General features: G+C 38.0%; 1 protein-coding gene across 1 annotated transcript; it reads right to left on the minus strand.

Annotated features, from left to right (window-relative positions):
• Nucleotides 1-4,600: 4,600 nt before the first annotated feature.
• LOC140244616 (cilia- and flagella-associated protein 300-like) lies at nt 4,601-13,452 on the minus strand. The gene is made up of 7 exons (XM_072324237.1): nt 13,340-13,452; nt 11,218-11,299; nt 10,430-10,502; nt 9,957-10,123; nt 8,850-9,022; nt 8,108-8,174; nt 4,601-5,788 (listed from the first exon to the last, which is right to left on the minus strand). Exons 1-7 carry the CDS (start codon nt 13,450-13,452, stop codon nt 5,657-5,659), a joined length of 807 nt encoding a protein of 268 aa, XP_072180338.1. The 3' UTR covers nt 4,601-5,656.
• Nucleotides 13,453-13,690: the final 238 nt, after the last annotated feature.

Consider the following 13,690-nt stretch of genomic DNA (forward strand, 5'->3'; position numbering starts at 1 on the left):
CTCCGACGAACTCGTTGATGAAACGCCCCCCTGATGTAATTTGGAGAGACTATTGTACAGAAGAATGTCGCTTGATCGTTTCTGTGCATTTCCTCAAAATTTGCTGGTCTGCGATTGTCAATATTAGCCACCTGCATACCGTCTCCTAACGCCCCAGTCAGCATCAGCATCAGCCAATCACAGAGTGGACGTGTTTGAAGAGGACCCTGTCGTCATGGCGACATGAACAGGAATGGCCATCTCCTTTTTGTGCTTGAAATAGCTGTGTTAGAGCCGGATTTCTTACAGTATTGCAGGAATGAGTACTTGGTATTTCCTACTTGCAGCAGACACTGCTACCAGAGTAGATGAGCTGAGAATGGATAGCACTAATAGTTGAACATTTTGTAGTCACACTCTTCACTGAGACCTAGAGGCTGCAATACAGTGAAACGAGGATTGTTCATGTGCATTTTAATTTTGTGAATTTCGCGAGAGCCAAGATTTGTGAAATGAAAATGCATGCGAAAGTTTTTGTCTGAACTTTATATGTTGAATGCCAGTGACAATTCACAAGGATTTCATGCCACAAAAAAGACCATCAGCTCCAATTTGCAAAAATTTCATGTCACGAAAAAATCTTGCTTTACAGTATTGAGTATATTGGTGATGGAGTTGTAGGAAGGTTGGGGAGTTTCCAGTTTCTCATTTTTTTTTTCTATAAATCAGCAAGTGAAAACTGGGTCATCTTCCCAAGCTGCAAAGCAGGGTATATAGGAGTCTATGGTGCAAGTTCATGCATGCACAAATCGAATGATGTGTGTGTCGGCCACTATCTGTGTTCAATGTCTTTAATCGCATTAGACATTGTGGACTTCTGCCTCAAAGGCCCTCTTGCACTGAGTGCTGCCTACAAGTCTTACACAATGTTGATGGACTTTTGGGATGTTGGATTAATCCAAGACATAACCTTTGATACACAAACATGTGGTGTAACAATGGACCATAATATTGTGTTTAAAGGATGTTAGTAATGGTTTCTCTGTGAGCCAAGGATATGTTTTACACACCAAAGTGTAAGAATCACCTGATGAGGGTTACTGATGTGCACGACTTCTGTTGTCCTACACTTTAATTACACAACACTCTACACCAGTCCCGACACCCTTTACCAACATCGACATTCATCCTCTACACCTTCAACACCTCCAGCCCTTATACTCACATACATGTCCTCTTTCAATTTGCAAACTCACCTACATGTACTACACAAACACCATCAACATCCCCAATCCCTGTACTCATATACACCTCTTCTTTCAATCTACACACTTACTCGATACTCAAACACACAACACCGATTCCACTTACACTTTACCAGTACCAAAAATGAACATCAGAAATAAACTGAAATGAGTTTGAGCTATGTTATCATCAAGCAAAGCTAACATGAGCTTTACTGCACCAGAGTTTGTGCAGTACCCAATGTTCCCCATGTTTTCCCCCATTGTGTCTGCATAATTATACCAATCGTTATATGAAACATGTTCTGATTATGTGTCATCTGAAAAAATGACAGAAACTATTCTTTGCTACAGTGTGTACTGTACAATGTGGGAATGTCATGTGCAGATTGTATCAATTGTAGGCATTTACACATGCAGAGTGTAAATTTTGTCAGCAAATAAATTCTGTAACACCAAAACCACCTTTTGTGTCCTATTTCCATTGTTTGCGACTTTAAATTGGCCAGCATCATGCTTAAGATGAGAAAGAGTGAAGTCTGGGTCAGAAAAGCTAGATGTAAGTTGACTGCCTCTAAGCTGACGATTTGGCATAGCCGAATTGATATAAAAGTATTTACTGCATTTTTTTTCTTTGTTCCGATTACCATGTGTAGTGGCTACTATAAAGTTTCCTCTCTAACAAAATAACAATGACATGAAAACAGAATTAAATCCCACTTCCATCATTGCAATGAAATGTATCACAAAGACATTTGTAAAATTTGACTTTCATTATTATTTTTTCATGTTTTGTTGGTGTTTTTATGTAGGCAGTATTTTAACTCCACAATGACAATACAAGTGTATCCAGATTCCGAGAGAAAATGTTACTTTTTTTTAATACCCTGGTTGCGTACAATTGGATAAACCCATTTGCATTCAATAAGCATCCACGTAACACACAGGCACATTCATTTAAAAAAAAAGAGGAAAAGTTGTAGTCAACTTATAATCACAAGTAAAGTACTTCAACTTGGCACAAGTGCAGGTAATGACAATAATAGATTTATTATTACAAACCTAAAAAACAAAAAAAACAAAACTTATGACAAGAAAAGAGTATGGTGTTCCTGGGGTCAAGGTGAAACGGTCATGGTCAGCGTTTGATATGCTGTGTCACAATTTTGATGAAGTAAAGGTGAATCTTTGACAAGAAATTTGATACCAGGTAAAGAGATAATGAACACAAAAAGGAATGAAATGCATGTATAGTCCATGCATAATTTTGTAAAGTTATGATGCCTTGTATTATGATTTGTATTCATCTGGCTGCCAAGGAAGTAATGAATGAATGAATGAAGTAACCAAGGTAGTAACATCTTTTACTGCCCTCTGAAGAACTAGACTTTGAAGATAAAGTGCCTTGCCTAGGGGCACTACTGCCACATTCGAACCTCGGATCTCAGCTTGACAGTCATTTGTCTATTCCACTGAGCCATGACAGCTCCTCCTCTCCCCCCCCCCCCCCCCCACCCCTGCTCATTTGCAAAATGCTGTACATCTTGAATAGCTGACAGCAATTCTTTCGATGCTCATCCTCCAAGTTTAGTCAAATCTGCAGCATAATGCATTTGGGTCAAATGCTGGAGACATGCCATGGCACTATACTTGACACTGTGACATCATTGACACTTACATAATAGTACAAACGAACATCATAGGTAACATTTGACGCATGTAGCCCTAAATGATAAAAATGCTTGGAATGTTCTTTAATTCAAAAAGGTTTTCAAGGTGATATGATGACCATCCACACAATTCCACATATCGAGTTATGTAGTACCCTAAAAAAAAAAAATAGAGAAATTAATAATAATCTTGATATCTTTTTAAAACATGATATTTACAGTCAATGCAAGAAATCACACAAATAAAATAAATAACAGTTGAAAAAATACGGAAGCAACACTGCACATGAATCGACTGGCCCAAGAATAGCCACAGGGAAATTACTAGAAATTTCTAACTCAGGTTATTTTCCTCCAGTATCTTAATGATCCTAATTGAATTTCAAGATGAATGGCTTTGTGCTGACTGTATCCTGTGTGGAGTCCTGGACAAAATGTTTTGAAAGAAAAAGTGAAAGTAGTGATACATCATTTAACCCTAAAAGGGCCAGGGGGGGGGGGGGGGGCGGAATCCGCCCCCCCCTCGACGTTTCGCGTTATAATTCTGTAACGCGAGAAGGCCTCATCGCGAGGCTTCTTGACTTTCTTCGTTCAAGTCTCACGCAACTTTTGAGACCAAATTTGCAACGTCCGCGCATACTTTTGCGAAGCCACGCCCATTTTTGTAACGGAATGTCGCTCCAAAACGGGCACAATTTTGTGATTTTGTGTACATTTCCTATGGAAAACAGTGCTCTTTCATGAAAGGCATAAAACCTGATTATTTTTACAATTAATCACTTTCATTGATTAATTTTGTGCTAATTATGGTAGAAAAGTGGTCAGTGACAATTTCCAATGAAAAAAACAAAGAAAAAACAAAAGTTGAAAAACAAGGAAATACATAAGAAATTCTGAAAACAATAAAATACATAAGAATTGAAATGAGTTTTGGAAGCTTTTGTGATGTACAATTGTTGAATATGCTAAAACAGATTTACAGATCAAAAATTAGACTCTCAATGCTTTTAATTAAGCTAAAATATCACCTTGAGCTTAATTTGCATAATTAATTAATTAAAATTAGAAATTGAATGTTTCAAAAAATCTTATAACACAATCTTGTAGATTATGACGCGGGTCTCACGCATGCAAAATTTCATCGCGATCGCACCATCGATGGCCGAGATCTCGGGGGGGGGGGGGGGGGGGGGGGGGGGGGGGGGGGGGGGCGGAATCCGCCCCCCCCCCCCCCCCCCCCCCCGGTCTGAGCATAGCCAAAAAAGCCCGGCCCCTTTAGGGTTAAGGGGAAAAAAACAGCTGAGGAGTACTGTGGAAGAGGCAACACACACCACATAAGGCATTTTCACATCAGCCCGATAAAAATCCAAGCTCGAGATATTTTCTGCGATTGCAAATTAGCGCGCTATTTCATTTCCTATTCACATCAGCCCGAAGAGAATTAGCTCAAAATTTCTTCGAGCTAATTCGACAGCTGAGCATGCATTAACAGTGTCGGGTATACCAGTAGAGCGCGCGCTTTCAAAAAAAATTACCCGCGTGATCGCCATCACACACACTAGGCATGGTAATTTCTTGAGGTGATTTCACATTATCAATAGCGCGCTAGTTCGCAAATTATCCCGCTATTTCTGAAATCTCCCGAGTTGGACTCGAGAAATGCTCTCGATCAGAGCGATAAAATTAGCGCGCTAATTTGTATCACATTATCAAATAGCACGCTATTTTGTGATCGCGTTAATTTCCCAAGTCAGAAAATAGCGTGCTATTTCGAAACATCGGGCTGATGTGAAAACACCTATAGTAACTGCTGATTTGAGCAGCCCAGTGGAAATATGTTTGATATTTTATTTACCGACCATCAACAAAAAAGATATACTAGACACTGGGGGAAGAACCGTGTGAATGCAAATTCACATTCCAAAATAAATGCTTTTCATTGCAACTAGTCTTCTCTCAGTAACTGCATATGTGCTTTCTTAGCTGATTTTAAAATCACAGAAACTCTGACCCACATGAAGTGAGATGCTATTCTGGAGGAAATGTGAGGCTACATCAGGAAATAAGCCAGTTCCTAATCTCATGTACACATTGATACAAATGACCTTTCTTTTTTTTTCTCAATTGGTTAGGCACTTCACTCATTTTCAAAATGGCATAATGTACAAGCTTGCCCGATGAAAACAATTCATGGAATTTATGTTCAAGCAAAGAATTAATTTGTGTTGAGACCAGGTGACCAGAATAGTCCATCAGTTGACAAAATAGCAGGCATCCATATTGTTTTGTACTGAATGCAATAACAACCTTTTTCTTTCGGTACATATTGCCAAATACCAGGCTTGCTGTCAGGTGGATGTGCTGGCAAGCACCATTTAGATAAGGATCACAGGAATAATCACCACCTCACAGATGCTTATCTCAGTGAATTTAACAAACCAAAATGCCTGTTGGTACATATAACCTTTTTCTGCTAATGCGCAAAGTGGAATTACAAACTGGTCTATACAAGGGAGTCCTTCCTTCTCTCTTGCAGGTTCTGCATGTGCAGACTTGTAGTTTTTCCTTCTTGCCACTCATACTACTTGGAGCTTACTCTCTCATAATGTATCCTGTAACACAAGGCATTACTGCAATACCTCACAAGGTGTATTACGCTTGTATTGCAATACCCCAAAATACATCTCAAAAGATTTCCAATCACGACAGAATTTCCATCTGAATGTCACATCGGCATCTGGAGAACCAGGGGTGGGGCTGTCATCATGTGAAGATGCCGCTGCCAAAGAGGTGGTAGAAGACAGTGACATGGCGCTTCAGGGGGTCGATGACGAAGTACGCAAACGTCTGGCGGTGGTCTTTGTCGCTGGGGTAGAACTGGTAATCATCTTTGTCCTGAACAGAAGAAAAACCACACATTTTTTTTTTTTTTTTGGTTTTAATTGATTAAAATGATAAGATAAACACATTGGGCTCTGATCTAGAACCTGAGGAGAGTATGATCGGGTATGTGACATAAGCATGTGATAAATATGTTATAATGTCCCAGAATTTAACCTAGCATTTGAATGCTGTAGATTCCCAATTAATATTAATATCAGATGAAATTTATAAATGAAAAAAACTTATGCAAATGCAAAAAACAAAACAAAAAACAAAGTATGTATGGTCATATTCCTTGGCACAACACTAGAAATGCATAATTGTGATAGAAATATATATGTTTGAAAATATTGGTTCAAGAATAATATTCTTGAATTGTGAAGAAAATTATTATAATTATTTTGAAACAAGACCCAAAATGTTGCTTTGACGGTGCATCTATCTTCAATTCATCCAGTGACTTTCACATGAAATGAAGCCCAGTATACAAAGAACTACACAACATATTTCATACTCATATTGTCTGGGGGTGTACAAATTGGAACAATACAAAAACATAATGAAAACTCTGAACCAGTGGCGTATCTAGGGGGGGGGGGGGGCAAGGGGGGCACGTGCCCCGGGCGCCACTCCTTGGGGGCGCAAAAAAACGCAAAAAAAAAACGAAGAAGAAGAAGAAAAAAAAAGGAGAAGAAGAAGAAAAAAAGAAAAGAAGAAGAAGAGGGGAAAAAAAAAAACTCGCCGGGAAGGTGGGAGCAGAAAACCAAATCAAACAAGATAAAAACTAAACATAATGATGACGCGGACAAAATGACAATGTTTATTGTGTTCACACAAAAATTCCATGTTCTGTGAGCTGAAATACAAAAATTTTCGGCTCGCTCGCTACGCTCGCTCGCCAAAATTTATATAAAAAAGAAGGTAAGAACAAAACATGATGATGACAAAATGACAGTGTCTATTGTGTTCACACATGTAATTTCATATTTAGCAGGCAAAATGTTTCACGGAGCAGCGGCTGCAATTTCTTTCGTTCTGAAGCGATCGCCAATTGGATCAAAGTAAGGCGCCAACGGTTTTGAACATACGGGGTGGGGGGCGCAAAAAACCCGAATCAAACAAGATAATAACAAAACGCAATGATGAAATATACAAATTTCGGCTCACTCGCTCGTACTAATTTAGATTATTTTTTCAAGTCCTCGGTTTATTGGTATAAATCGTTATCTATAAGGCCGTCACTATTATCTTGATTAGAATTGTAAGATTTAATAAGCAAAAAATGACAAAAGTTTCATGATTTGTAAGCTGAAATACAAAAATTTTCGGCTCGCTCGCTGCGCTCGCTCGCCAAAATTTGTATAAAAAAGAGAAGAAGATAAGAACAAAACGTGACGACGACGCGGACAAAATGACAATGTCTATTGTGTTCACTCATGTCATTTTATATTTAGTAGGAAAAATGTTATACGGAGCAGCGTCTGCAATTTCATTCGTTCTGAAGCGATCGCCGATTTTATCAAAAGAGGACGCCAACGGTTCGAACATACAGGGGAGGGGGGCGCAAAAAAAATCAAAAAAGATAAGAAAAAACCGCAATGATGACACAGAAATATACAAATTTCCGCTCACTCGCTCGTACTAATTTAGAGTATTTTCTCAAGTCCTCAATTTATTGGTATAAATCCTTATCTATAAGGTTGTCACTATAATTGTGAGATTTAATAAGCAAAAAAATGACAAGAATTCCATGTTTTGTAAGCTGAAATACAAAAATTTTCGGCTCGCTCGCTCCGCTCGCTCGCCAAAATTTATATTAAAAAAGATAAGAACAATACGTGATGATGACGAGGACATATACAAATTTCAGCTCACTCGCGCGTACTAATGTAGAGTATTTTTTAAAGTCCTCAGTTTTTTGGTATAAATCGTTACCTATAAGGCCGTCACTATATCTTGTTTAGAATTGTAAGATTTGGTAAGCAAAAAATGACAAGAATTCCATGTTTTGTAAGCTGAAATACAAAAATTTTCGGCTCGCTCGCTGCGCTCGCTCGCCAAAATCTATCAAAATTCATTACATTTAAATCACCCTCAAAAGATCCCTTTTAAGTGCTTGAAAAAGCATCATGTGGACCTTGTTTAAAGTCCCTACCGGGATGGGGTTGGGGTTGAACACTTTTTCAGAAATTAGGGGCGCAATTTTCGTGCTTGCCCCGGGCACCATTTTCCCTAGATACGCCACTGCTCTGAACATTGCATATACAAGGCTTACAATGTCAAACCATGCAAGCACATACACAAAGAAAAAAACAGCAAATGTGGACTTACCCAAGCTTTCACTTTGAAAACACTGGATGTTATTCTCAACTCTTTTGTAGAGGGATCCTTCTGCACACTGTGGGGTAGAACAAATAACACTTGGCAGGGTAGGAAGCTATCGTTAGCAGAAATTATAAAGTTTATGTAAAAGCTGTACAAAGTAATTTTCTTCAAAGCAGAGAACACGAGCATGAATACTAACCACACCACAGGGAGAGGGAGAACACATGGAGTTTTTTTGAAGACTTATTTTTTCAGCAGCAGGGAGGCAAATGTACTTATGAATAAAATAATTTTCCTTTGATTAGCATGGTCAGAGCTCTGATAGTGGAAGTTTGCCCCCCCCCCCCCAAAAAAAAAATAAATAAATAAATGCAGGTACATACATCAAAAGAGTGCAGATTTTCACTCTTAGAACTTGATGTGTGTTGAAATTATAGCTATATCTTTTGTAGTTTCATGTAACATTCATTTTAAAACTTGGCAATTGACAAACACTTTGGCACTGTGTCATCAAGAAACTTCTTTCAGTTACCATTGCCAATCAAAAAAAAACAAAACAACCTCAACAAAACAAAACAAAAAACCTACAAACAAACAAAAACAAAACGAAAACTCACAGTTGATAGGTTGCTGTCTATCTGTTGCCAGATAAGCTGCAGGTTATCTATAGATGTTTTTATGAATAGTATGAGCTTTATAAGACAGGAGACTGGGAGTGAGTCTACAAGAGACACAACCCTTGACCTACCTAACGAGTTCTTTGTACAGCGACTTGGTGGTGTCCAGGTAAGGCGTGATGCTGTCCTCGTACTGGCACACAGCTCCTCCCAGACACAGGTGCTGGAAGAGAAGGAAGAGGAACTGCTCTCGCTCCGTGTCGGAGTAAATCTCGTAGTTATCCGAGTCCTCCAGCAGTATCATCTGAGCAGCAAGGAAGAGGAATAAAAGAAATCATCTCTGAGTGAATGATTGCACAATAAAGGAAAAGTAAATAATGAAAGTAATTTACATAGCAAAACATACATTGCTGAACAATAAGAGTATGGATTATTATTGAGGAGACCAAAAATTGAAAATAATGAAATATACATTTTGTAAGAGATGTTATAAACAGACAGGAAAGATATGAATGTTAGGTTTGAGAAAAATTAGTGCAAGAGAAGAGTAAGCAAATTCAGCAGATTTGTTTAAGAATTATGCAAAAATATGAGAAAAAATGAAAACAATATACATGACTGTCAACACACAATTTTTTTTTTAATATAGTGTCTGATAATATCAACATTTATAAAAAATGTTTACAGCAATGATAACCGTATAGCAAATATATACCCTCATCAAATGGGATGGGGCATCCAAGCAAGATGTAAGCAAAAAAATTAAAAAAATTAAAAAAATGCTCAAACATAAAAATGCTTTTGGCACAGAATTTCATACACCTGACATCAGAGAATGTTAACTCGTCAGATGTTTGATCACTGCAATGTCTTTACATGATTTTTGCTTAATACTAGCTTCATTGATTGGCTATTTAAGTTGTTGTTGTTTTGTTTTTTTCATCTACAAGGATGACATCAAAGCAAGCAATCTGAGGTATGAGAGGTGGTTTGATGAAGGTGATGATGAAGATGAAGATAATGATGATGATGAAGATGATGATGAAGATGATAATAATGATGAACAGCATTTTTACAGCACCATATATCTGTGAAACATTCAAAGGCACCTGGCTCTCAAAATCACATATTCACAAAGTTGCTGGGGATGAAAAAAAAAGACGAAAAAATTACACAGGGGTAACATGAGTTTAACAGGGGTTCATAACGGTAACAGTCAACAGAAAATATTTCTTCACCTTTCGAACTTCATCTGATATGGTGAAGTCTTCGTAGAACTCGTCGAAGCACTTGACGATCCTGCCCCCCTCTCTCACAAGCCCCTCCTCCTCAAGGCGGTCAAAAAAGTTCATAGAGGTCACGGAACACGGAATGGGCGTGGCTTCGACTTTTTCAGCGGTAAAACCTATTAGCAGCAAGAAGAATGAGAGAAGAGAGATATATGAAGCAGAGGATGAAGATAATAATATCTCAGTTGTCAGGAAAAAGATTTTGATGGTATGAACATGCATTTTGAAAATTAAAATAAAGTTTAATAGAAAATTCAGCATCACCAAGACTTTTGGTGCATACAACAACAAATTCTGTACAATCAATCTTTAGTTTGAGTGGCAATGGGTAATACATAATATAAATATTGATAGCAAGTATAACGTAATATTACAGGCAGTCAACAATATACATGATTATAACATTTAAGATTTGTATTCACCTGTTGGTCCCCAGGTACCACTGTCTGACAAGACTTGGAGTGTTGCCATGACAACAGGGTCTTGGAAGAAATCCTGCAAGACAAGCAAAGAGAAAACAAAATATATAAAAAAATAAAAAACAAACAACAACAAATGAACGACTTACAGCTAGATAACCACAACTATTCCCACATAAATGGCAACAGTATGCACTGGTAAACCTTTACATCATAAGAGGAGTAGGCACCTACCGTACCAAATATGCATACAATTGCCTCCTTCCATTGATGATGGAAGGTTCGAATAGCAACAAAACATGCACTCTGTACAGGTTTGAAAATGACGGCCATCTGTTGTAAGCAGAAAGTTCATAGTGCCTTCATATCACTTTTGAGATCTGCTGAAAGCACATCCATTCTGCAAATGAATGTTTCACAGGGGCGGATTCAGGAATTCCGTGAAGGGGAGGCGCAAATATTATTTCTGGTGCTACTTCTGGGTTTCATCTCCTTTTTTTTTTCTTTTTATTTCTTTTGTTTTAACAGCAAATAAAGAGGGGGCGCCCCCCCCCCCATACACCCCTCTCTGGATCCGCCAGTGTTTCACGTGCATCATAGACTTTCAATTCCTACAAATTTCTGTACATGCAAAATGCTTATAAGAATTAATGTTGTACATGCATAATTGATTAAATGCTGGTGGTGCCCCTGGATAATCATGGAGATAGGGTTCCATGTTTCATCTTTTCGCTTGATCTTGCCAGAGTTTGGTCTCTGTGAAGATGATGAGCTGATGAGCGCTCCCTTACCAGCATGAAGTCATCCTTCTGATAGACTTGGAAGAGCTGGTCGTAGCTGAAATACTGCACACAATATCGCCCCTTCATTCCCCTGTGTTAGAGATTTGAGAGAAGATCATTGGAGGGCAGAACAAAGATGCAATTAAACTAAAAGGTCTTTCTTAGGACAATTAGTGTAGAACAGTTCCAACCTCTATCCACATTTATAAGTAAAGCAAAGGACTATAATAGTATTAGGAAACATTCTCTTTTTCCAATCACACTTGAAACATTCTATTCACTTCACAGGACTCTTTCAGGACAAGCTCCAGCCAAAAGACAGCAGACAAGAAGGAAAAAAAAAAAAAAACCCAAACAATTTAGGGTCTATACATCTTGTGAAATGTGAGACATCATGAACAGTTATGTTCGATTTCCCAAATAAATCATAGGCCTAGTGTCTTGTTTTCCATGTTTTAACAACTGGTATGGTTGAGGGGTCTAGATATCGCGCACGAAAATTTGAAATGCTCTTATAATAGAAGTTATTCCATAATCGTACCTGAATTTCTCAGTGAATATCACGAAAATACAGAAAATTCACCTCCCAGAATCTCCTGATGATACGATGACGGAGTAGTGCGCTGTCGCCGTTTGTATGTCGGACTTTTTTTTATGCGTTCAATTTCTCGGGGTATGTGAAGATCGCGCAGCTGCCCTCTGTAGTTTCATGCGTGAAAGTGTCTGCCCTAGTCCCTCTGCGGCTGTAACGTGCGCAAGTTTTCGTAGAATATTTTTTCACTTGATATCAAATTTGTCCCTGTTAAGCAACAGCAGTTTTACCTAACTTGTGTATATTATTGTTATTATTATTATATGTGTTATTACTATCATTACTATTATTAGGCCTATATGTGTTATTATTATTATTGTTATTATTATTATTATCATTTTTACTATTATCACCACCACCATCATCGATCATCATAATCATCATCATCATTATCATTTTCATTATTATTATCACTTCCACCACCATCATTTTATCATTCTTATTATCATTATTTTTATCATTGATATTTTCATAATCGTTACTGATTTTCATTTATAAAGTTTTCTTACAATATTTCTAATCACTAAAACCAATAATATACACGTAATATAAAATGGAAAAAAGTAAAATATGAACATATATTTTGTGTGTGTGTGTGTTTGTGTGTGTGCTCACCCATTCGTCACCCTCTCATTTTCGTCACCCATTTGTCACACTCTCATCTAATTTGTCTTCTTCAGTATCATTATGGCCCTCCCCTGTCACAAATATATCACAAGTTAGCGCAAGAAATCACAAGCAAATTCAAATTGAAATCACACTTCAACTTCGATAGACTGAAATATTTATTCCTTTGCAATATTATAATCGTTGTGTTAAAATTTGACTTAAAACAACAGTTATTAACAGTATTTCAGCGTAGCTGGCAGTATACATTGTTCTTGTGTATGATGACGTCACGTGGTAAACGATCGATCGAACAAATTACGAATTCTATCAACTACGAACGAGACAAGCGAGACGACACGTCTAGGCTACAACATCCTTAGAACAGATTTTAAGGGAAGGTAGGTTTCCCCAAGGTAAAAAATTGGAAATTTAGTGGAAATTTTGTTGGAAATTAAAATTTCTTACCTGCTTCCTTCTCATGTTGAGCGGTAAGTCAGGTATGTTTATTCCATGGGCGTATCGGCAAATTTTGCGCTTAGTCCTACGCGTAATATCGCTTGCTATACGCAGTTACGCTATGCGCGATCATTAGGTCCCTGCGCGAGACCTAGTACCCTTACTATACTCATGAGTTATGGTTGTGTATCTCTGCATATTACCAATGCTGCTACTTTAAATCATGAATCGTTAGGAAATGGAGGAGATTTTGATTTCTCTTTACACTATAAAAAGAAAAAAAAAACCTGCACCAAGTTTCGACCTCCCATGACAAAATCTGGTCAAATTAGTCAATAAATGCGAGGCATTTATTTTACTTATTAGCTTTGGCCTCTCATTTAAGTAGATATCTACGAACAACAAGTTACCTTGAATAACAATAACATCCACCATTTATATTCACCAAAATTAATTACAGAGGCAAATAATTACCACTTCATCAGTAGGTCTTTCACGTCTGCGTTCTTCAGTGTCTGGCACTCCTTCGCATCGATGTTCATAAAGTTGAACTTTTTCTCTCGTTTATTCACGTCGCTGGAAGCCATATTGCTCGCGATTACATTAGACTTGGAGATCTCCCGATAAATCTGAACACACTTGCACTCGAATGAGTTACGAAGTGAAGGAAACAGAAAAATATCGGAGGCAAACAGAGTGAAAAGATCTGGCCAACCCTGCTGTCTGTGCTGGGTGTACTGCCGTGAAACTAGGGACGCTATCCAACGTAAACATCAACGCTCCGCCCGCCGGTACGCAGGCGGTAAATGCCGGAGCTGTCACCGT

The sequence above is a fragment of the Diadema setosum genome, chromosome 21 (genome assembly GCF_964275005.1).
Source record: "Diadema setosum chromosome 21, eeDiaSeto1, whole genome shotgun sequence".
NCBI lineage: Eukaryota > Metazoa > Echinodermata > Echinoidea > Diadematoida > Diadematidae > Diadema > Diadema setosum.